The 24,715-nt window shown below is 39.6% G+C and overlaps 1 protein-coding gene across 1 annotated transcript in view; it reads right to left on the reverse strand.

The window, feature by feature from the left end:
* Nucleotides 1-24,715, reverse strand: part of LOC118834457 (aminopeptidase O (putative)) — a 542,097-nt gene that overhangs the window by 147,549 nt on the left and 369,833 nt on the right. Inside the window, exon 11 of the mRNA XM_036741906.1 lies at nt 11,766-11,826. Coding sequence (XP_036597801.1) covers nt 11,766-11,826 — 61 coding nt within the window. The remainder of the gene's footprint in view (nt 1-11,765; nt 11,827-24,715) is intronic.

Here is a 24,715-nt window from a genome sequence, read left to right on the forward strand (position 1 = left end):
TAAGTTTTCTTGGTTGTAAATGTTATTTTCTCTAATAGACTGTAAACACCCTACAGGCAGGAAATACAACTAATTCATTTTTGTGCCCTCAGGGTCCTTATGCCTCACATAATAGGTACACAATAAATAACTGAATTGATAAATGTAGGTGGACTAGGCAACTTGGTGCCTTAACCCCTTCCCTACCTCCAGTCTCTTCTACCTATTCTATAATTCCTGAAATTTTACTCTAAGAGTCTTTCTGTTCTTTAGTTTAAGTTTTTGATCCCAGTTAGAAAACAAATCCCCTCCCCCCCAGGAGAATGAATACTGTATGCTATCATTAATTATTTACATTTTTAGTAAGAATGAGTTTCTGATTCTTGAGAACATGTTTGTATAGGGGAGAGCAGAAGACACTGAGAACCTGAGGTAATATACTAAAGGAGAAAAGGATAAAAATTTGGTTCACTACAAATAAGTTTTTCCTATGACATAATTGTGTACAGGGCTAGTGCTGGCTGGCTTGTGCTTTGTGGACAACTGTGAAACCTGACGTCCTCATCAATATACAAAACCCTACTTCAAATAAGGACACACATTCAAACTGTAAATATTAATTAATGTAGCCTGAGAGAAACACATTTCCTTATCTGTGAGCACCTGACACACAGCTTTTTTAATTTTTATGTAGCCAATCTTCCAACCAAGCCTGGGACATTTTGTGTGCTGCTGGTGTGTAGGAGACAGGACTCCTGAGTGGCCAAGAGAAGATGGAGGTGATACTATATATATGTTCAAAGGGGGGAGTTCGTGCCAGAACTTCTTGGGAGAAAGACATATGGTTCCAGAGACTCTCTGAGGGAGAGAAAGAGGGACAGAGAATATTCCAGAGAAAAGGGAGACTTTGGAAACTGCAGAGCCACCATGTGTAAGATAGCCCCAGGCTTGGCTGGAAGCCCAGTTTCGGTCACATATATGTAACTGAAGTAAATTTATGACAACACATTCAATCAGCTATGTGGGGCAGTGCTGGACCCAGTGGCAGCAAGATCTAAGTCCAAACCCAGTCCCAATCCTTTACTAGGCCAAGTCACTTAACCTCTGTTGACCTTAGTTTCTTCAACCTGCTCAGGAATCTTAACTATTCAAGATCTCCCCCACTCCCTCCCCCCTCCCATTTGGGTGGAGATTTCTGTTTCTCAACCTCTCTTTGTAGCTTCTGTCTGGGCTGTGAACTCTTTGTTGCTTCGGGTTCCACATGCATGCTCATCTCTCTTATAAAAAACCTAGAGTTTTGTGACGTTGTGATTGCTTATTGACAAACCATAAAGTGATAACAATAACAGCCTCCACCTCATGGAGCTGCTGTGAGGCTCAAATGAGATATTATGTCTAGTAAATGCTTGTTCCCTTCCCCTTCAATCAGTAAGTATTAAGGATCTACTATGTGCTTAGCATTTTGCCAGGAGCTGAGGATACAAATACAAAGAACCATATTCTAACGGGTAAGACAAGGACCTATTTAAGTATCTTAAGAATAAATATAACAAATACAAAGTAGCTACATATAAAGCAGCTTGGAAGGAAGGGCACTAGCAGTAGGGGGAGGGAAGGGATCGGGAAAGGATTCACATAGAAGGTAGAACTACAGTACCTTGAAGGGAAAAAAGAGATTCTATGAAGTAGAGAGGAGGAGGGCATACATTCCAGTTAGTGCAGAGACAGAGACAGGAGGTGAAGTGTTGGGAGTTAGGAATAAAAAGAAGGCCACTTTGGCTGGACTGCAGAGTTCAGGAGTGGGGAAGTAATACTGTGGCTGGACAGAAAGACTGGGGTTAGGTTGTGAAAAGCTTTAAAAACTAAACAAAGGAGTTTATATTGTATTCTAGAGAGGGAGCCCCTGGAGTTGACTGAGCAGAGGAATAGCATGGTGAGATCTACACTTAAGGAAAATCTCTTTGGTCGCTGTGTGAAGGACGAATATTATTATAAGAACTACGTTTTTGTTAAAGAGTCACAATGTGCTTATTTTCATCTAGAATGGTTTGTACCTGTTTGGCTTAGGACTCAATTTGGATTCAGTCAAAGGGCCACACCTGAGGACCTAGAGGGCCACATGTGGCCTCAAGGCTGCAGGTTCCCATTCCTCGGCATCCTAAACAGCCACAATGCATGAAAATCATAAAAAAAAAATGTGAAAGTATCAGAATTGATAACTGGAATAAAAATGAAATATCAGCTCAAAACATAAAAGTAAGGAGTATCTTGTGTTTTGATCTGGGTGTTTCAATATAACACTGATCAATAAGGGAAGAACGAGCTGAAGTTTTGTGCTTTGTTAAATATCTTCTAGGGACGGAGCTTTTTTTTTTTTTAAACTTGTACACAAGGCAAAGCTAGAGATCTAGTTTTAAAATATTATCATGAATCCCTTGAAAAACATGAATCTCTTACAAAGTGTGATACAGTGCAACAAATTAATTCTGAATTGAAACAGCTGGGCAAAAAAAAATGAAATCATTAGGAATCAAAAACTGTTCCAAATGAAGATAGTGCTTGGTATTTATTGATTAGAAGACCCCCAAAGATTTCATGGAATATATTTATTTGAAAGAATCATTTTGTCTACATTTCCAAAATCCATTGTCTTGGATTCACATGAAACTTGAATTTTTCAGAGACATTATTCATAGGGTACCTGAACTAATGTTAAAATGACTGACTAATGATGGGAAGACTGTCAAGAATGTTGCAACATTCTCTCTCAAATAAACCAGCTGGCTCTCCCCAAGTCAAAGGCATGATGTCCCTGCTGTCCTGTAAAGTCTCTTGCATCTTGCTTCACATCTTAGCAAGTTCTCTTGAGTTTAGCGATTTCGATACTTGTCATAGGAGACACAGTTTTCCATCATCTACTCACAAAGCCTCTGACAATCCATTGTGGAGTGGGAAGGAGGTTGATGAGAAGTGATGTTTTAAGGAGATAAAACAACATCATGTTTTCTCAGTTCAGGGCTTCAAGGGATATAAGTATAATTGAACTAGTCAAGTCTTGACTATCTCAAGAGTGATTATTCTGTGTGCCCACTATCCATCTTGCCTTTCCTCCTTATTTCTTCTGGCTACTTTTTGGCGATTGAAGCATTTGGCCATGCTTATTAGTATGTCCCCCATCAAGATGAAATTCATATCATTCAGCTTGGTTCTGTCAGTAGCTCAAGAATGAGAGAAATTATTATTTTTTATTATATTAATAGCCCATTATTAATTAAGATACAGGCTTTTTATTTCCTCATTGAGGGACCAGCCCTTGTAGGTCAGTCAGCCGGTCTCTGAAAAGCTTGGCTGATAAGAGGAGCTTGCCCTAATCTTCTGGGTACATGCTCCTTGATCTTAGGCAGGATGCCACCCAACTAGGAGACCTTACTTCTGTTTGAAGTAGAAACAGAATCTAATCTAGGTGAATTCTTGCCCTGAGGGAATAAGTCCATGTCCCTGTGCCCCTCCATTAGAGTTCAGGGTGACCCAGCTCATGAAGGAGAGAACCAACCAGGGTGGTCTGGGTGGAGAACAGAGATTCCTCTGTTGAGACCTGGAAGTGGCTGAGTTTCATGATCAAGCCATGTTCTCAGTAGGTGGAGTTGAAGACTTTTAGCCCACCTCCTCATTAATTGTTCACCAATCAGGTTTGATTTTCACCCATCAGGGGCACCCCCTTTTCCAAAAGTACTGAAAGCATTGAGTATCTCCATGGTTTTGTCTTTCATTACTGAGAGAAATCACTGACCATCAATTTATTGATTATTAGCTAGCTTAATTAATAAATTGATTATTAATTAACCAAGAACTCTGTCTCTCTGGTTTTTCAATGGTAATAGTTAATACCCTTGTGGAAGGTTGAAATTAATAGCTGAAGGAAGGCAATAATTGCCTTTTTTATGAACACATTCTAATAAACATTCTTATGTAGAAGAGCTTAATTTGCAAAGCAGTACAAGGTAGAACCAAGACCAATTAAGTGAAAGTTAAAGGGAGCAGATTTAAGTTCATGAGAAAGAACTTCCTACCAATTAGAACTATTAAAAATAAAATGAGGCGCCTTGTGAAGCAGCAAATGCCCCCGAGATCTTCACACAGCACCTGTCAGGGATGATATAGAAGATCACAGTAGGGTGCAACTGAACTGGATGACTTCTAAATTCCCTTCTACTCTCAGCTTCTATGATCCTATGAAAATTAAGATAATTTGGAATTTAAACCTTTTGTTGTCACTTTTACATTTTAATGATCCATCAGATCACACAGATCACATAAATCTGGGGCTAGAAGAATCTTAAAGGTCATTTGGTCCAAGCCTCTCATTTTAAAGAGGAGAACACAGAGGCTCAGAGAGGTTCATTGCCTTAACAGGGTCACACAGCTAGCAAGTATTTTAGGTGGGACTGTAACCCGAGACTTCCTGCCTCCAAGTATAGCACCTAATCCATTATGCTACACTGGACCCATGTTCCCCATCTCTTATCATGACATAAAATGGGAGGCGACCTGAAAACTGGCCAGCAGACACGTCAGCGCTTTCGCAAGTATACAAGTGATGTGAAGGCTACCAAGATTATAAATACATTCACTTTATTACAGATGCATTTATATTTATTTTGCCCTCCTGGGAAAACTGAGGTCATCCTATGCCTTCCTGATTGATGCTGTCATCAGTCATTCCCTCTTTAGCTAGAGGCAGCAAGGTAGCACAATGGATAGAGTGCTAGACCTGGAGTCAGGAAGACCTGAGTTCAAATCTGGGCTCAGCTCTGTGACCCTGGGCAGGTCACTTAACCACTGTCTGCCTCAGTTTCCTCAACTGTAAAATAGGGATAATAACAAGACGTACCTTACAGGGCTGTTTTGAAGACCAAAGGAAATACTCGTAAAGCAATATGAATGCTTGTTCGCTTCTCCCTCGCTTCCCTTCTTTTAAGCACTTGAATGCAAAAGGATCTGTGAGTTCTTGGATTTCACCGTTTCCTTGAAATCACAACCTATTAATGACCGCCAATCCTGGACACCTCTTGTCCATGAGCTCCCATAAATTCACCCCAAGAAAGTGCATTTGACATTGTGGGGACCCTCTCAGACCCTCCCAACACTTCAGGGGTGCCAGGAGAGAACTCAAGCTAGCCACCTATTATCCATCCCTAACCCTTGTGCTATATGACCAGGCCATCTTCTTCTTTCATATATTTCCCTGAGGAAATCCTTTAGTTTGGGGTTTTAGGTGACAGCTGGTCCCAATTGTCAAAGAAGTGACTCACTTCTTAAAGAGGCCTATTCACTGAATAGGTGTTACCTCACTCAAAGTGAGTACCTGAAAAGGCCTTAGCCTGAAAGGGCCAGGGTCTCCCAATGCACCCTGGGTCATCTCCAGTCATTCTGGTGAATATCTGGTCATGGGTCCCAGATGGCTCTAGAGGAGAAAGTGAGGCTGGTGACCTTGCACAGCCTTCCCTCATTCAAATCAAAGTCAACTGCAAGTCATGTCATCATTCTCCTGATGTCATGGTCTTCTTTGAAAATGAAGGACAAACACAACAACCTGAGGAAATCCTTTACCATACTTCTTCAAATGATTAAGTAATCATTTATTTATTTATATATTGCAGGCTGCTTATGTCCACCATGTCTTACTCCATTAGCTTTCCTGTGAGACACATTTTTAATTCCTGAGAAACTGTAGTGTTCCACAACATACAGTCACATATCATTGGTGGAACGTTAGTTTGAAAGTGGTGAGCTTTTGTCTCCTATAGACATTGGGGCCATGAAAAGAATTTTGTAATGTTGTCCTCTTCTTGTTTTGCTCTGAGCCTGCCTTGTTCCTTTACGCTGTCTGTCCCACATTTATACTTCTTTCAGTCAGTGCCATAATGGTAAAGATGTGTACTACTATGAAATATTGCCCGGACAGTTTGCCCATTTCCTACCAACACCATCCCAAAGGGTAGCCGTGAAGCATGCGTACATGACTCTCATAAAAATTTTATATAGGTGCATATAGGTCAGTAGTTGGTATTTTCTCGGCTGCCTTTTTCAGTACTAATGAGGTTCAAGGCTTTTCCCATGCCTTTGTTGGAACTGATCCCTTGACACTCTCACTAGCTTGTACACTTACTAGTCTAAGCATCCTTGCTCTAATCCAGCTGCTCTGTCCCCCTTTGTTCTCCTTTGTATCATTTCTCCTTCTCTGTAAGCATATCTAGGACTGTCATGTTGGTGTCTAAGGGTGACGACTCTACTGTCCTTAATGGTGAAAAAAGTTTCGCATAAAAATCTTTACGTTAACCCAGTAACTCTACTACTGGTATTAAATTAGGGCTATCCCTACTGCAGTTTAGAATAAGAGCTCCCTGAATTCAAGGAGTTTAAAAATTAGGAAGAGACTAGATCATTTGCTCCTGCTCATTTCAATTCCTTCACTTGGCAGCAAATGACTCTCTGAATGAGTGATGATGTGACAACCCAAGTGTTCACTCTAAAGCAGAGGAAAAAAAACCCATGCACAAGACTGTCCAAAGGAGATTTATTAAAGGATATTCTTTACAGTTGTCTGGAGACCCCCAAATCAGCATCCAGATTGGGATGATGGTAGTTCCAAAGTTGGCTTTCCAGCCTTCTTTTTTTTAATATAGGATAAGTCCAATTCTAGATACACACCCTTAAAGACTTGGAGTTGCCTTTCACTCCACATCCAAATAGTTGGAAAGTTCTGTTAATTCTACTTCTCCAACATCTCTCAATTTCATCCCTTTCTTTGGTAGGTGGTCTTTAGGAGATGCTCTGGTAAGAAGAAATTCAGTACCTAGTGTCCTTTCACTTCTGAATTCAAGATAGCCTAGTCCTCTGACAAAGAAAATATATAGTTCATCACTGGATTTATACTTAAAATCTTTCTAGATTGTTAGGACATGTAATTTCTCTAGTTTAGGCTCTCATCCCTTCTCACCTAAACTGGTGAAACAGTCTTGTTACTTACTAGTCTTCCTGATTCCAGTTTACTCCCTTTCTAACCCACCTTTCAGATCAATCATCAGGATGAGATGCCTTCATCATATCCTTCCACTACTCTTCATTGCCTTTCTATGACCTACTAAAAAAAAAAGCATACACAAGTGCTATAAGAGAGTACAAATATCAAAAGTTTGTTCCTGTCCACAAGGCATTTATACTCTATGGGGGAAGGAGAATATATGTGTGCACAGATAAGTACATACAAGGTAATCTGAGGAGACAGAAAGCATGGAAAATTGGGGTGGGAGTGGGAACTGGGGAAGACTTCACTAAAAAAATGCCATTTGCGCTGAACCTTGAGGAATGATAAGGCCCAGACAAGGAAAGAATATTTCCAAACATAGGGATAAGCTAATTCAAATGCATAAGTTTTCCATACTCTGTGTTCTTTCCAAATTCTTAGTTCCTTGTTTTCATCTTGTCTTGCTTATGTCTAGAATGGCTTTCTGTCTTTCTCTCCCTCTTCCCTTGAGGTCCACTAATTGGATTTCCTACTTTTCTCCAGTGCTCAACTCAAGTGCTACCTTTTTCATAAAGCCTTGCCTGACCCCTGCTCCTCCACTACTATACAAATATCCACTTCAAGGTGATGAGTTCATAATTACTTTGCTTAGATTTTTCCCTTGCACTTAACTGTGCTTTCTTTTTATGATTATGTACATGCTGCACTCCAAGCCCATTGTAAATTCTTTTGGGCATTTAGGTTTTCTGTCCTATCTTTCTTTGTATACCCACTACCAGCCCCTAGCATGATGCCCCGCACATGGCGGGTGCTTAATAAATGCTGAATTACTTGTTTGACTCTAACCCATTCAAATATCTTAGGTAAGGCCCCAGTTACTTCTTATATATGTGGAAATGGGTATGCAAAAAGGATAGTGAGGATCCCTCCAACCCATGTGTATCAGAAAATTAAAATCTATCTGTAGAATAGAGCCTGGAGAAAGTTATATTTTTGTGAAGAATTATTTCTAATGTTGATGGTGCGACTGCTTTCAGATTTGTCTATAAATTGAAGTGTAGACGGAGGTACATATTCCTTTTTAGGGCCTGTACTTATTTCTCTGTTGCTGTGCTGGCTAGATTTTTTTTTTTATGATTTCCATTTAGTGTGGCTGATGAGGATAACCCAGGCCAACCACAGCATATGCCATTTTGGCAGAACACAAAAACATCTCTTTGGATGAAAACTTCACTAGTACAATGTGAATGTCCTGTCATGAATGACTTCAATTGCCCAGCCACAAAAATTAAAAGAGAGAACAAAGGGCTTCTGAGCAACTTTAGGAGCTCTGGTAATGTTAGTCCTGGTCTGGCATATTAGTAACTTTATATTATAATGAAGTGAACAAAGAACAAGGTACCCTATTCACTGAGTGGCTCCCATAACCAGGGGGTTCCCCGATCCACAGCTTCTTTCACTTAAGTGCAAACCTGCTCTCTGAGAGCACGAGAAGTGCTGAAAGCAGGTAAATCACTATCAAAAAATATAAATAATCAGAGGAAATGGGTCAAAAAGATTAAAAGGAGCAGTCTGATCATTCTCCAAGGAAAAGAACACTAAATCACCGTCCTTTCTGTCCGATCCTGTTGTTTTTACAGAATAGTTAAACACCCAAGGAAATACCAGTTTGGTCTAAAAGACAATTTATAGCTGGGTCAGCCCCACTGCATCTGGATATGTTTTTACAGTGGGTTCCATTAGCTGATAGCATAGTTATCTGTCTACACTAGAAGCTATTAACCAGTACTGATAAAACTTTAGGGAAAAAACATACTACACAGAGCTAAATTTTCCTCTAAAAATTAAAAAAAAAATTTTCTTGGTCAAATTGCAGGTTTAGTGATGGACAAACCCTTTCAAGGGTAAATAACAGGTACCTCCTCACAATGAGTCAGTCATTCAAAAGGCATTTGGTAAGTGCTTACTGTATGTCAGGCACTGTGCTAAAAGCTGGGGACACAAAGACCACCCTTCTGAGAATGGATTAAAGCCAAGGTCAGTCTCAGTGTTCTCAGCCTGATGCTGGGGATCCCTGCTTAAAGGAACAAAATTAAGGACTCTTTCTTTTCTCTTCCCTCAGGGTCAACCGCTCCAAACAGAAACTCAGTTGTTCACAAGATCAAAATATGGAAATCAGCTTTTTTGGCTTCCTGTGATACCCCTCCTCCAATCCTTAAAAATCCCTGGGAGCCTTTTAAAACAGCCAGTTGTGAAACTTAGTGTTAGAGGTTTTGCAGCAAATGCTCCCTTTGAGAATGCAAAAACTCAACTGTTACGTACTCAACATAATAAATGCATATACATGAATGAATGCACCCTGGCTTTCACTAAAAAAAAAATACCATGTACTGAGGGAAAAGAGAATCTAGGTTCAGATTCTGGCTCTGCTACTGGCTCTGTGACATTAGGCAAGTCAGTGTGCATAGGCAGACCTCAGTTTCTACGTCTGTGAAATGAGCCAGACATGAACAGATGAGCTGTAAGGTCCTTTCCAGCTCTAAATTCTGGGATCTGTTGAGGTCTAAAGTTTGTTGGGCTAGCTTAGGAACATAAGATCATAGATTTAGAGTTGAAAGGGACCTCAGAAGTCATCTTATCCAACCTTCTCGTTTGATGTTTAATACTCCTACTGAGTACTCCTCCAATCTGCACCCATACTCAAAGGCTGGGTACCCAGATTTTAAGGTAACCCCATGGATCTACACTTCAAACACTAGGACTCATGAGGCTCCACAGGTGTGCTTCCCATTAAGAATCGGCCAGTAGACACAACTAGGTTTTTTTTTTTTAATCAAAGCATTTTACTCAGATCGTGTAGCGAGAACAGTAGGTACAAAACATTCTTCCTATTAAGTCTGGGGCACACTCTCCCACCACTGCACGCAGCCTCCATGGGGAGGGTGGGCTCACACTTAGAGTACAATATTAGAAAGGGACTTGTATAAGATACCCATATGGCAAAGGCAACTCACAACTCCTGGTACCTGTCTGCAGTGTATCTCTGTTGCCCACTGGATGTAGTGTCTCCAGCAGGATCTCATACTGGTCCAGGATTACAAGATTGCAAGAATTTTGGGGGATGGGAAGGGATTCTCTGTTCCTGCAGAGGTCTCCTTAAGCTTTGACTGCTACACTGCCTGTAGCTATTCAACTCAGCTAAAGTCCAAAAGGAGTTAATTAATTTTTTTCTTAGTCAATCCAGCTGTCCCCTCCAGATTTAATCAAAGAGCAGTCTTCCCTTATGGAGAGGTTGGCCTAAATGCATTTCCTGTAACCTGCAATAACTCAACTAACCATCTGTGATTGCACCTGGGCCTTCAGTGACTGTGTTAACTATGAAAGGTGGGGATGGGTCAATCATATCCCTGCTCCATTATACATGGAAGGGAAGTTAAATGACTCACCCAAGGGCACAAAGGTAGTCAGGGCAAAGCTGAAATTCTAAACCAGGTCCTCTCGCTCCGATTCCAGCAATTTCCCCACCATACCAAACTGCCTTCTCTTAGAGAGCAGCTTCATGAAAAACCATCCCATCATGGGAAAGTAGCCACTCAAGGCTTTGTTACTCTTGGTAAAGTATCAGCTGTTCTTTTTCCTATTCGGGGTAAACCAAACCAACGATTTTTATTGGATGAAACAATCCCAAACCCATGCATTATGTTGCACAGAGATTGTGAGTACTCTTCAGGAATCTGAATTAATGACATTGTCAACCAAAATTTTCACAATACTAGTGGAACAGGCCACTAAGAGCAGAGTAGAGGGATGGATGGAAGGGTAGCAGAGAACAGCTCCTTCTGACCCTCAATTTCTTGCCCTACTGATGTTCTGAGCCATTTAGGCCCTTCTTAGGGTAAACTAGTAAAACTGGACCATATGTCAGTAGACTGTCAATGAGGAAACAGTAGTTCCTTGGCTTTTCAATTTAAATAATTGTGCAAGGTATTATGGTAGCTGCTGGGGATATAAAGATAGTTGTCACACAGACACTATCTCAAGGAATTTACTATCTAATCAAGAGGAAGAAACCAAGTATACAAATATCTTTGATACAAAGAAGAATGTGGAAAGTACAAGGTAGTGTATAGGGAGTGTAGCGCATAATCTCCCAAAGTGCTACGAAAAATTTAAAGTAAAGATCATTTTCAATTAGGAACATGGAGAAATCAGAGAAAATTTCATGGAAGAAATGACACCTGCATTGGGCCCTGGTGAAAGGGAGGGACTCTAGCTGATAGAGAAAGGGGAGAAACAAGAAAGAAAGGAATAACATGAACAAAGGCATGAAAATAGGAATCTCTAGTATGTGAAGAAAGGGAGTATGACATGGGACTGGAAAGGAAGGATGACTGAAGTTTTGAGCCTGGATTACCTGGCAGTATGGTAGTAAAGATCAGTAGAAATGGGGAATATAGGAGGAGGGAAAGGCAATGTTGGCCAGATTATGGGTTCTAGCACAATGGAACTGATAAATAATTCACTTTGTATCCCTATATGAAGGATAAAACGGTATTATACCACCTTATTTAATGTACAATTCATATTATACCACCTTGCTGAAAGCACGTGGTCACTTAGATAGTTGGCCAGTGGTACTCCCATTGGTAGAAAGGCTGAAATGAAATTTATTGCCACCATAATGCTAATAGTACATTAAGTAGAAATCTGTAAATCACTCTGTACAAATGCTTTTAAGAACATACAACTAGGGGGTTACCTTTGGTATTCCAGAAACATCAAGCCAGTTCTGAAAGATATCTTCTACAGACAGGCCAAGCCTTTAAAAAAAATCAAACAAAGGATTAAAGAGTAATTACATTTTGCTTCTCATAAAGTAGTTCCCTCGCACCCAGCTAAGTAATGCACACCAGAAATTTTCCAAAAAATATGTATTCTTGGCAAAAAGAGCAGCAATTCTATAGAATAAACAATGGTTTATAATGTACTTGTATTAAACCTATGTTTTTTTTAGTTAATCTCCATAGATGAGGTAGAAGTTGACATTTAAAGGCATATTATATTTGATCCTTTAAATAATTTTTGTGCTTAGGAAAGGAAAAATAGAGTAGCAAGCTAGTATGTAGTTATGTATTATGAATATATGCATATACACACATATATGTAAGTATGTGTGCATGTACATATGTATGTATGGCATAAAAGTTAAGAACAGGTGTTCCCAAGTAAGATTTTTGTGGAAAGAATTTGTTGGCTTGTGTTTTATTTTTGAAAGATTTAAAAAGTATTACATCTTTTTTTTTTAAAAAAATAGACTTTTATTGGTACCTTTTGCTTTTATATTGCCTAGATTTCCCCTATGTTCCTCTCTCCCCATCCCAAAGCATTATTTCTTATATCAAAGATTTTTTTTGAGAAAAAGAGGAAGATGAAAAAAATCCATCAATACATACACACACATATATACATAAATATATATATGAAATAAATGTGACATTAAGTGCAATGTTTCCCATCTTTGCAAAGCGGTGAGAAGAGGTGTCTTCTTAGATCTATTTTTTGGGGTCAGGCTTGTTCTTTATAATTTTGGAGTGTTTGTTTTTTCTATTTACATTGTAGTTACTGCACGCCTTGTTTTCATCAGTTCCTCTAAGTCTTTCCATGATTCTCTGTATTATCATGTTTATCTTTTCTTATAGCACAGTAATATTCCATTACCTCAGGGGGTTCTTAACATTTTTATCTGTCATGGACCGTTACCCATTTGGCAGTCCAGAGAAGCCTATGGCCCCTTCCTCAGAACCATGTTTTTAAATGAATAAATAAAATAGGATTAGAAAGGAAATAAAGAATACTGAAATAGTTCTAAAATGTACTAAGAACAAAAAGTTCATGGACCCCAGATGAAGAACCTCTCCATTCCATTCATGTACCTCAGTTTGATTAGCCATTCCTCCAACTAATGGGCATTTCCTTTGTTTTGAGTGTTTGGATACTGAAAAAAGTAGCAGGGGAGCTAGGTGGGCTAGACTTAGAGTCAAGCCTCAGGTACTTACTAGGCATATGTGATGTGGGCAATTCACTGAACCTCCCTCAGATGCAGCTTCCTCATCTAAAATGGGGATAACAGTAGCTCCTACCTCCCAAAGTTGTTGTGGGGATAAAAAGAGGCACCTATAAACTGCGGTGTGTGTATGTGGGGGAGGGGGTGGCACGGCGCTGTCCATCTGTCTGTCGGTCTAAACATTTTGCCATGTATGGAGCCTTTCTTTTTGTCAAGGGCCTCCTTGGGGTATACTCCTCACAGTAAAATCTTTGAGTCAAAAGGTATGGAAATTTTAATCATTTCATTTGCATAATTCCTAATTGTTTTCCAGAATGATTAATTCCCAACCATATCAATGATGCATCAGTGAACCAACTTTCCACAACTCCTTCAAAATGGACTATTCCAATCAAAAATCAACTAAATTAATGAGAGACACTTTTAAAAAAAATCACTGGAGGTGCTGTAAGAATGAAAAACTGAATGCTGATCTGGTGAGCACTAGAATTATAACTTGAAAATGTCCTTAGACTAAAGCAAGTAAAAGTTATAACAAGGACACGAGATCCAACTGAGATATGAGAACTACTAACTAGATCCTGCTGCCACTGACTCTGTTTCTAACATTAGCCCCTGTTTTAGAATCACTGAATTCTAAAGCTGGGAGTGACTATACAGCTCATTTTGTACACATGACTCATTTTGTCTGCTTCGACTCTGAATCAGGAAGAACATTCCCACTTGTTATATCTTCATCTCCAGTCATCTAAAAGGTCTTTGCTTTCATGAACTTGCTGACTTGAATCATCCTTAAAATTAATTAGCATCCAATATATTCAAATTGTTCCATTGTTTCTTCCTTTGATAAAATCTAACTTGCAGAATCCTGGGAGGATGACAAAGTGAGAGGTATCCTAGGGGCAATTCTTAGGGCCTCCAACCCCCAAAATATGAGTAAAGATTCCAAAATGCAAAAGATTCAACAATTATATAAAAATTTAAAATGTAAAAAAAGTAACCCATAAAAGGGTAATTCTTAAAGAAAAAAATAACTGAAGACTGACTCATCAACCCAGTACTCCTGATGAGTTACTCCCCCAGCTTCTTCCCTCTCTCCCTCAATTCATATCCAGCCTGAGGAGACCTTGCAGCAATTTGAGGGGCCTGCTTTCTTTTGGAAGCAAATACCTTGACAGTGATCCATGGGGAACCTCCATTCCAAGGGCCAGGTGAAGCTACCACTGAAGCTACTACTGACTTCACCTACCCTTGTACCTCATCTAGCCCAATGGAGTGGGGTGAGCCTAGGAAGCAAACCCTTCCTATCTGCTACAATTTTACATACCAATGTCCAGTTATTCTCTTAGCAGTACTGAGGGACTTAACTTTCAGGGTGAGTTGAGGTCACGGAATCTAACCATCCTAGAGGCTAGAGAAACAGGAGGGGGAAAGGATGAGGAGTAGTATGCAGTCTGAAAGAAATGGATGAGGAGGAGAGAGAAGAGCAGTAGTGCAGGACCAGTTATAGTTTTTTTTAATAGATCATCTGATAAAAGGCAAGCAGCATCATGGGGGGTGGGGGAGCTAAGATGGTGGAGTAAAAGCAGAGACTCACCTGGACTCCAACACCCCTCTGAACACCTTTAAATAATGCCATAAAACAATTCCTGGAGCAGCAGAACCCACAGAAGGACAGGGTGAAATGATTTTCCAGCCAAAGACAACTTAGAAGTTCAGCAGGAAAGGTCTACTGCACCTGGGTGAGAGTGGAGCAGAGTCTAGCACCAGCACATCCCTAGCTTCAGCAAACCAGGAGCAGGCCTTGGGAGCCACTGTCTCAGCAGCAGCAGCTGCTCTCAGCCCACAGATAGTAAGGGGCTGAACAACTGGTCAGATGGAGATTACAGGGGTCTCTTTGCTAGCACTGAGGCATGACTCTGTTGTTTTGCCCATACTCAGATCCAGGCAGCAGTGTTGGGTGGCAGTCCCAGGGCGAGGAGGAACACTGAATGCAGTGGAGAGGGGACCCTCCTCACAGTTCCAGGGCAGAAGAGAGACCAGAGCACAAGTCAGGAGAGTAGTAAACACACTTCTCCTTAGATCATAACTCCTTGGAAGAACTGAAAACCTAAAGGACCCTAAAAATTTCTTTGAAAATAGCTGCACAAAATCCCTGAAACTTGAAACAATTGACCCTCCCCCTTAGAAGGACAGCCCTACTTTAACAAAGAGTTAAAAGTCAAGAAATTGGCTGAGAAAATGAGCAAACAGAAAAAAAAATCTGATCATAGACAGTTACTACGTTGACGAAGAAAATCAAAACACACTCAGAAGAAGACGACAAATTCAAAGCTCCTATATCCAATGCTTCCAAGACAAATAAGAATTGGTCTCAGGCCAAGGAAGAGCTCAAAAAAGGATTTTGAAAATCAAGTAACAGAGATAGAGGAAAAATTGGTAAGAGAAATGAGAGTGATGAAAGAAAACTATGAAAAACAAGTCAACCGCTTCACGGTAAGCACAGGGGAAAGGGGGGCACTATGAAGTCCAGTGAAGGAGTGGCCCTGAGCCAGTGGCGACAGGAGAGGGGTCCTGGGAAGAGGTGGATAGAGGCTTGTCCCAGGAGTCTCCATAGCATCAGGAGAAAAAGGTCTCAGCATCAGAGCTACCTGGGGCCCCTGGTAATAGTGGAAGAAAGGCCCAAAACAACTTCCAGGCAGCCCTGGCCCAACTTAGCATCCAGGCAGCTTGAGCCTGAACCACAGTGAGAGACAAGGCCAAACAATTCTTATAGAAAGAGGATACTACTTTGGGCCACAGATCTCAGGACGATGCAGGACCTACCCATGCTGTTCAGGAGAGCAGGGGACTCTGCCTCCCCTTGAACAACTTAGACACTAAGGGTAAAAAGAGGAGCAAACCCATGAGGAAATACTTTGGGCCAAGAGATGCTCATTGGATAATCATCAAGGCGGGCAGCTAGGTGGTACAGTGAGTAGAGCACCAGCCCTGGAGTCAGGAGGATCTGAGTTCAAATCTGGCCTTGGACACGTGACACATTTACTAGCTGTGTGACCTTGGGCAAGTCACTTAACCCTAATTGCCCTGCCTTCTGCCCTGCCAAAAAAAAAAAGGATAATCATCAAGGAAAAGAACAACTCCACAACAAAATCAAGTAGAGACTTGGAGGAAAAAAAAATGTACAGGTCACAAGGATTACAAAAATACCTGGAAGAAATGAAATGAGGTTTTTAAAAATGACATAAATAGGAAGGAAAGAATGGCAAGGAGAATTAATAAATGTTGGGAAACCTTACCCAAGAACTGAATGTCTTGAAAATTAGAATGGGCCAAAGAGCAAAACAATTCAACGAAAAAATAAATATTAAAATGAAATTTTAAAATAAAAAATAAGAAAATACATGAAATATAATATAAAAAACAACCTGGAAAACAGGTCAGAAAGCAATGAGCTAGGAATTATAGGACTATCTGAAAATTATGACTATAGATATCATATTTCAAGAAATTATACCCCAAAACTGTCCAAATCACTTAGAAACAGCAAAATGATAATAGAAAGCATATACCAGGGTGGGGTGGAGCCAAGATGGCAGAGTGAAAGCAGGGACTTTCCTGAGCTCTCCCCCAAATCCCTCCAAAGACCTGTAAAAAATGACTCTAAACAAATTCTAGAGCTACACAAACCACAAAATGACAGCATGAAATGAGTCTCCAGACCAAAACAGCCTGGATGGTCTCCGAGAAAGATCTATCACACTGTGGTGGGAATGGAGCACAGCCTGGCTTGAGCCACATTGGCACAGACCAGGCCAGAGCATACCAGGCACAGCAGGCCTTAGGGCACTTAATCAGTGAGCTGTGGCTATTTCCAGAATTCTCAACCCACAAACACTAAAGACAACTTAGCAGGTCAGTGGGAAAACTCTGTTGGACCTAGATGAGGGAAGGGCATGGTCTGGCCCCAGCTCTGGGGTGGTAAAGGTGGCTGCAGCTGTGGTGGTGGCAGCAGCTGCTTCCAGAGTTCCAGGCCCACAGACAGTAGGGGGAATCAAGCAGTTGATCAGAGCAGAAGTGCAGGGGTCTTTTTGTTGGTGCTGAGACAAGATTCTCCTGCTTTTCCCTGCTTGAATCTGGGTTGCAGTCCTGGTTGATGGTACTGGGGTAAGGAGGAGTGCTAGTGTGGCAGAGCCTGTGGTGGCTGTGGAGAGGGAGTTCAGAAAAGAGTGCTTGAGGTCACTCACAGACCAGAGCACAGGCCAGGAGAGGAGTAAACCCCTCTCATTAGATCATACCACCTCAGAAGAATTGAAAATTTACAGGTGCTTAGAAGTAGCTCTGAAAACAGCAGCACAAAACCCCTGAAGCTTGGGACAGAGCACTCTCCACTCTGGAAGCAGTCATACCTTGACAAAGACCACAAAAGTCAAGTAATTAGCTGGGAAAATTAGCAGACAGTGTAAAAAACATCAGACTATAGAATCTCACTTTGGTGACAAAGAAGATCAAAACATATGGGCAGAACAAGACAACAAAGTCAAAGATCCTACATCAAAAGCCTCCAAGAAAATATGAATTGTTCTGAGGGCATGGAAGAGCTCAAAAAGGATTTGAAAATTCAAATGAGAGAAGTAGAGGGAAAACTGGGAAGAGAAATAAGAGTAATGCAAGAAAATCATCAAAAGTGAGTCAACAGCTTGCTAAAGGACACCACCCCAAAAATACTGAAGAAAATAACACCTTAAAAAATAGGCTAACCAAAATGGCAAAAGACCTCCAAAAACCCAATGAAGAGAAAAATGCCTTTAAAAGCAGAATTAGCCAAATGGAAAAGGCGGTCCAAAAGCTCACTGAAGAAAATAATTCCTTAAAAATTAGAATGGAGCAAATGGAAACTAATGACTTTATGAGAAATCAAAAAAATCATAAAGCAGAACCAAAAAAAATGAAAAAATAGAAGACAGTGTGAAATATCTCATTGGAAAAACCACCGACCTGGAAAATAGATCCAGGAGAGATAATTTTAAAATTATTGGACTACCTAAGGCTTTCAAGAAATTATCAAGGAAAACTGCCCTGATGTTCTAGAACCAGAGGGTAAAACAGAAATTGAAAGAATCCCCCAATCGCCTCTTGAAAAAGATCCCAAGGGGGCAGAGCCAAGATGGTGCTGTGAAATAAAGGAACTACCAGAGCTCTCACAAATTATGTCAGAAACGTCTAAAAAAGTGAATCTGAGCAGACTTGAGAGAGTTAGAAGCCACTAGTAGATTGAGAGTTGCAGGAGCACTGGGCATGCACAAGGGCACCAGATGAAACCAACTGAGAGTAGCTAAGGAATCCAGCCAGTGAGCCAGTCTGGGAGAGTGCTGGGTGAGCGAAACACCAGAGCAGGAACAGGCCCAGGGAGGAAGTACCGGCTACAGCCACGACTGAGCCCCAGGCCTCTCAGCCCAGGACGGGAGTCTGTTGGAGTGCAGAGCCTGCGACTGTGGGAGCAGCTAGCCAGAGGCCTCCAACCCACAGTCTAAAGGTTTGAAACTGGCCTTCTTGAACTTCTGGGAGCCATGATACCCAGGTAAAATGGCTTTCCCTCCCTACCCCCTCACCCAGAGAATACTACCTCAGGAGAAACAGAGAAGCCAGAAGCAGGGCTTCAGTGGCAAGAGGGCCCCTCTTGTAGTGGCAGAAGAAGACTACTGCAGGAAGAAAGGTGTCCCAGCAGGCCCCACCTCAGCAGAACGATGAGAGTAACTGAGCCCAGGGGGGTGGAGCTAACAAACGTCAATGCCAGGACCCCAGACGTGGCTTTGCACAGCCAGGGGAAGTGGCAGACACCAACACAGATGACAGCTGAGACCACCCCTGCTGTAGAACAGTCCAGGGGAAGAGGAGACTCCCAGCAGCCAGACCATCCCTCTACCACACCTCATGAAACCAGAGGCCATAGAACATAAAGCCAGTGAGCAGACCTACAGATTCCAACACAAGAAACTTGGGACAGAGCCCCCTGAGTCTCAGAAACAGAGATTCACTTTAGAAGCCAGGAGGAAAAAAAAAAACACCATAAAAAAACACACTAAAAAGCCAAAGACCAAAGAGTCGTACTATGGAGACAGGGAAGATCAAAACACCAATTCAGAAAAGGACAGCATGGACATTACAACCACAAGTGAAACCTCAAAAGGGAAAGTGAACTGGTCTCCAGACCAAAAAGCATTCCTGGAAGAACTCAAGGAGGACTTTAAAAACCAAATTAGGGAGGTAAAAGAAAAAATGGAAAAAAAATTCACTGATGAAAACAAATTTTTAAAAAGGAAAATTGGCAAAATGGTTAAGGAGAATCAGAATATAAATGGAGAAAATGTCTCATTGAAAAGTAAAAAACCAAATGGAAAAGGAGATAAAGAAGCTAAAGGAAGAAAACAATACCTTAAAAATTAGAATTGTGCAATTAGAAGCTAATGACTCTATGAGACATCAAGAATCAGTCAAAGTCTAAAGAAAGAAAAAATAGAAGAAAACGTGAAATATCTGATTGGAAAAACAACTGACCTGGAAAATAGATCCAGGAGAGACAATCTAAGAATTATTGGTCTACCTGAAAGCCATGATGAAAAAAAGAGCCTGGACAGTATCTTCCATGAAATCCTTAAGGAAAATTGCCCAGAGGTTCAAGAACCAGAGGGTAAAATTGTCATCAAAAGAATCCACCAATCACCTCCTGAAAGAGATCCCAAAGTGAAAACTCCAAGAAATATTATAGGCAAATTTCAGAACTGCCAGGTCAAGGAGAAAATACTGCAAGCAGCGAGAAAGGAACAATTCAAATATGATGGAACTACAGTCAAGATCATGCAGGATCTTTCAGCTTCTACGTTAAATGACAGGAGAAATTGGAATATGATATTCCAAAAGGCAAAAGAGCTTGGACTACAACGAAGGATCAACTACCTAGCAAAATTGAGCATAATTTTCCAGGCAAGGAGATGGACATTCAGTGAAATAAGGGAATTTCAGACCTTCCTGATGAAAAGGCCAGAACTCAATGGAAAATCTGATCTCGAAATACAAAACTCAAGAGAGATAATTAAAAGGTAAACAGGGGGAAAAACCCCTAGTTAATCAATAAGGCCAATTAGTTACATCCTTATATAGGATTATTTTGTCTTATATATGTCAATCTTGAGAATAGTACACTTACGACAATTGAAAGGGATAGTCATAGACTGTGGGTATCAGTATAAAATAACTGATATAATGATAAAAATATAATTAAGTGATATAAAGGGATGGTTCTGGGAGAAGGGGTAAGGAGGTATTAGAAAATGGTAAATTACATCACACAAAGAGGCACAAAAACATATTATAATAGAGGGAAAGAAGGGAGGGAGAAGAGTAGTATTTGAGTTTTACTCTCATCGGATTTGCTTCAAGAAGGGAAAAACATACCCTGACAAGTATAGAAATCAAACTTGTCCTACAGGCAATAGGAAGGGAAAGGGAAAAGAAAAGGGAGGGGGGTGGTCAGAAGGGAGGGAAGAAGTAGCAAGGGAAAAAATGTAAGATAAGTGAGGGGAATCAAGAGGAAGGGTAAACTGAGGAAGGTGGCAGTCAAAAGCAAAAAAAAGAAAACAGAAATAAAAACATAAACGGGGGGGAAATAGGATGGAGAAAAAGACACAGATGATAATCATAAGTGTGAATGTGAATGGCATGTACTCTCCAATAAAACGGAAGCAGATAGCAGAATGGATTAAAAACCATAATCCTACAACATGCTGTTTACAAGAAACACATTTGAAACAAGGGGATACACACAGGGTAAAGGTAAAAGGCTGGAGGAGAATATATTGTGCTTCAGCTAAAGTAAAAAAAGCAGGGGTAGCAATCCTAATCTCAGACAAAGCAAAAGCAAAGATAGATCTAATTAAAAGAGATAAGGAAGGACACTGTATCCTGCTAAAAGACATCATAAACAATGAAGCAATTTCATTACTTAACATATATGCACCAAGTGGTATAGCATGCAGATTCTTAGAGGAGAGGTTAAGGGAGCTACAGGAAGAAATAAACAGCAAAACTATAATAATGGGGGACCTCAACCTTCCCCTCTCTGAACTTGATAAATCTAACCTCAAAATAAATAGGAAAGAAGTTAAGGAGGTGAATAAAATTTAAGAAAAGGCAGATATGATAGACCTCTGGAGAAAACTGAATGGGGATAAAAAGGAATATACCTTTTTCTCAGCAGTACATGGCACATACTCAAAAACTGACCATGTACTAGGGCATAAAAACCTCACAATCCAGTGCAGAAAGGCAGAAGTAGTAAAATTATTCTTTTCAGATCATGATGCAATAAAAATTATTCATAATAAAGGACCATTGAAAAAATAAGCTAAAATTAATTGGAAACTAAATAATCTAATTCTAAAGAATGAGTGGGCCAAAGAACAAATTAAAGAAACAATTAATAACCTCATTCAAGAGAATGACAATAATGAGACAACATACCAAAACTTATGGGATGCAGCAAAAGCTAGAAAAAGAACAAATTAAAAATCCCCAATTAAATACCAAATTAGAAATACTGAAAATCAAAGGAGAGATTAATAAAATTGAAATCAAGAAAACTATTGAATTAATAAGTAAAACCAAGAGCTAGTTTTATGAAAAAACCAATAAAATTAATAAACCTTTAGTCAATTTGATTAAAAAAAAGAAGAAAAGCAAATTACCACTATCAAAAATGAAAAGGGTGAATTCACCTCCAATGAAGAGGATGTTAAAACAATAATTACGAATTATTTTGCCCAATTGTATGCCCATAAATTTGACAACCTTAGGGATATAGATGAATATTTACAAAAATATCAATTGCCCAGGTTGACAGAAGAGGAAGTAAAATACCTAAATAACCCCATCTCAGAAAAAGAAATTGAGCAAGCCATTAATAAACTTGCTAGGAAAAATCTCCAGGGCCAGATGGTTTTACATGTGAATAATATCAAACATTTAAAGAACAATTAATTACTATACTTTATAGACTATTTGGGAAGATAGATGAAGGATTCCTACTAAATTCTTTTTATGACACAAACATATTACTAATACCCAAACCAGGAACAGCCAAAACAGAGAAAACAAATTATAGACGAATTTCCCTAATGAATATTGATGCAAAAATTTTAAATAAAATATTAGCAAAAAGACTGCAGCAATTTATCACGAGAATAATACACTACAACCAGGTAGAATTTATTCCAGGAATGCAAGACTGGTACAATATTAGGAAAACTATCAGCATAATTGATCGTATCAACAACAAAACTAGCAGAAACCATATGATCATCTCAACAGATGCAGAAAAAGCCTTTCACAAAATACAACACCCATTCCTATTAAAAATACTAGAAAACACAGGAATAAACAGAGCCTTCCTTAAAATTATAAATAGCATCTACCTAAAACCATTAACAAGCATTATTTGTAATGGGGATAAGCTCGATGCATTCTCAATAAGATCAGGGGTGAAACAAGGATGTCCATTATCACCCCTATTATTCCATTTGAAATAATAATAATAATAATAATAATAAATAGCTTTAGCAAAGTTGCAGGATATAAAACAAACCCACATAAATCCTCGGCATTCCTATACATTACTAACAAAGCCCAACAGCAAGAGATAGAGAAATTCTATTTAAAGTTACTGTAGACACTATGAAATGTTTGGAAGTCTGCCTGCCAAGACAAACCCAGGACCTATATGAACACAATTACAAAACACTTTTCACACAAATAAAGTCAGATCGAAATAAATGGAAAAATATCAGTTGCTCATGGTTAGGACGAGCTACTATAATAGAAATGACAATTTTACCTAGATTAATTTATTTATTCAGCGCCATAACAATCAAACTATCAAAAAATTATTTTACAGAGCTGGATAAAATAATAACAAAATTCATGTGGAAGAACAAGAGGTCTAGAATATCTAGGGAATTGATGAAAAGAAATGCTAGGGAAGGTGGCCTAGCCATACCGGATATTAAACTGCACTATAAAGCAGCAGTCATCAGAACTACTTGGTACTGGCTAAGAAACAGAGTCATGGATCAGTGAAATAGGTTAGGTACATAAGATGCAGTAGTCACTGACTATAGCAATCTACTCTTTGATAAACCCAAAAACCAGTTTCTGGGCTAAGAATTCACTATTTCACAAAAACTGCTGGGAAAATTGGAAAATGGTAGGGCAGAAACTGGGCATAAACCAATATGTTATACCATATACCAAAATAATAAAGTCAAAATGGGTTCATGATTTAGGAATAAAGGCTGATACTATAAGCAAATTGGGAGAGCAAGGAATAGTTTACCTATCAGATTTATGGAAAAGCAAAGAATTCATGACACAAGAGATAGAGAGTGTTACAAAATGCAAAATGGATAATTTTGATTATGTTAAATTGAAAAGTTTTTGTATTAAGAAAGCCAATGCAACAAAGATTAGGAGGGAAGCAGAAAACTGGGAGAAAATCTTTACAACTAGTGTCTCTGATAAAGGCCTCATCTCTAAAATATACAGGGAATTGAGTCAAATTTATAGGAATACAAGTCATTCCCCAATTGAGAAGTGGTCAAAGGATATAAACAGACAGTTTTCAGAGGAAGAAATTAAAGATATCTATAGGCATATGAAAAAATGCTCGAAATCACTATTGATTAGAGAAATGCAAATCAACTCTTAGGTACCACACCTCTCCTGTCAGATTGGCTAAAATGACAAAAATGCTGGAGAGGATGTGGGAACACTGTTCCATTTCTGGTGGAGTTGTGAACTGATCCACCCATTCTGGAGAGCAATTTGGAACTATGCCCAAAGGGCTATAAAAATGTTCATACCCTTTGACCCACCAATACCACTTCTAGGGCTGTATCCCAAAGAGACCACACAAGTGGGAAAAGGATCCATATGTACAAAAATATTTATAGTGGCTCTTTTTGTAATAGCAAAGAATTGGAAATCAAGGGGATGCCCATCAATTGGGGAATGGCTGAACAAGTTGTGGTATATGAATGTAATGGAATACTATTGTGCTATAAGAAATGGGGAAGATATGGACTTCATAATAACCTGGAAAGACCTACATGATATAATGCTGAGTAAGCAGAGCAGAACTAGGAGAACATTATACACAACCACAGATATATTGCTTCTATGATGACTAACTTTGATAGACTTGGCTCTTCTCAGCAATACAAGGTTCAAAGACAACTCCAAAGGACTTATGATGGAGAGAGCTATCTACACCTGGAGAAACAACTATGGAGTCTGAATGCAAACTGTTTGCTCTCCTTTTTTTCCTCCTTTTTTTAGTTTAGTTTCTTCTTTCTCATGATTTATTCCATTAGTCATAATTCTTTTTTACAACTTGAATACTGTGTAAATAAGTTCTATGCAAAGTTATAGGTAGAAGATATATCAGATTCCAGGCTGTCTTGGGGAGGGAGGGGGTAGGGGTGGGAAGAAAATCTGGAACTCAAAATCATGTGGAATTGAGTGTTGTAAACTAAAAATAAAAAATCTTAATTTAAAAAAAAAGATCCCAAAAGGAAAACCCTTGGGAGTATTGT

The sequence above is a fragment of the Trichosurus vulpecula genome, chromosome 1, assembly GCF_011100635.1.
Source record: "Trichosurus vulpecula isolate mTriVul1 chromosome 1, mTriVul1.pri, whole genome shotgun sequence".
NCBI lineage: Eukaryota > Metazoa > Chordata > Mammalia > Diprotodontia > Phalangeridae > Trichosurus > Trichosurus vulpecula.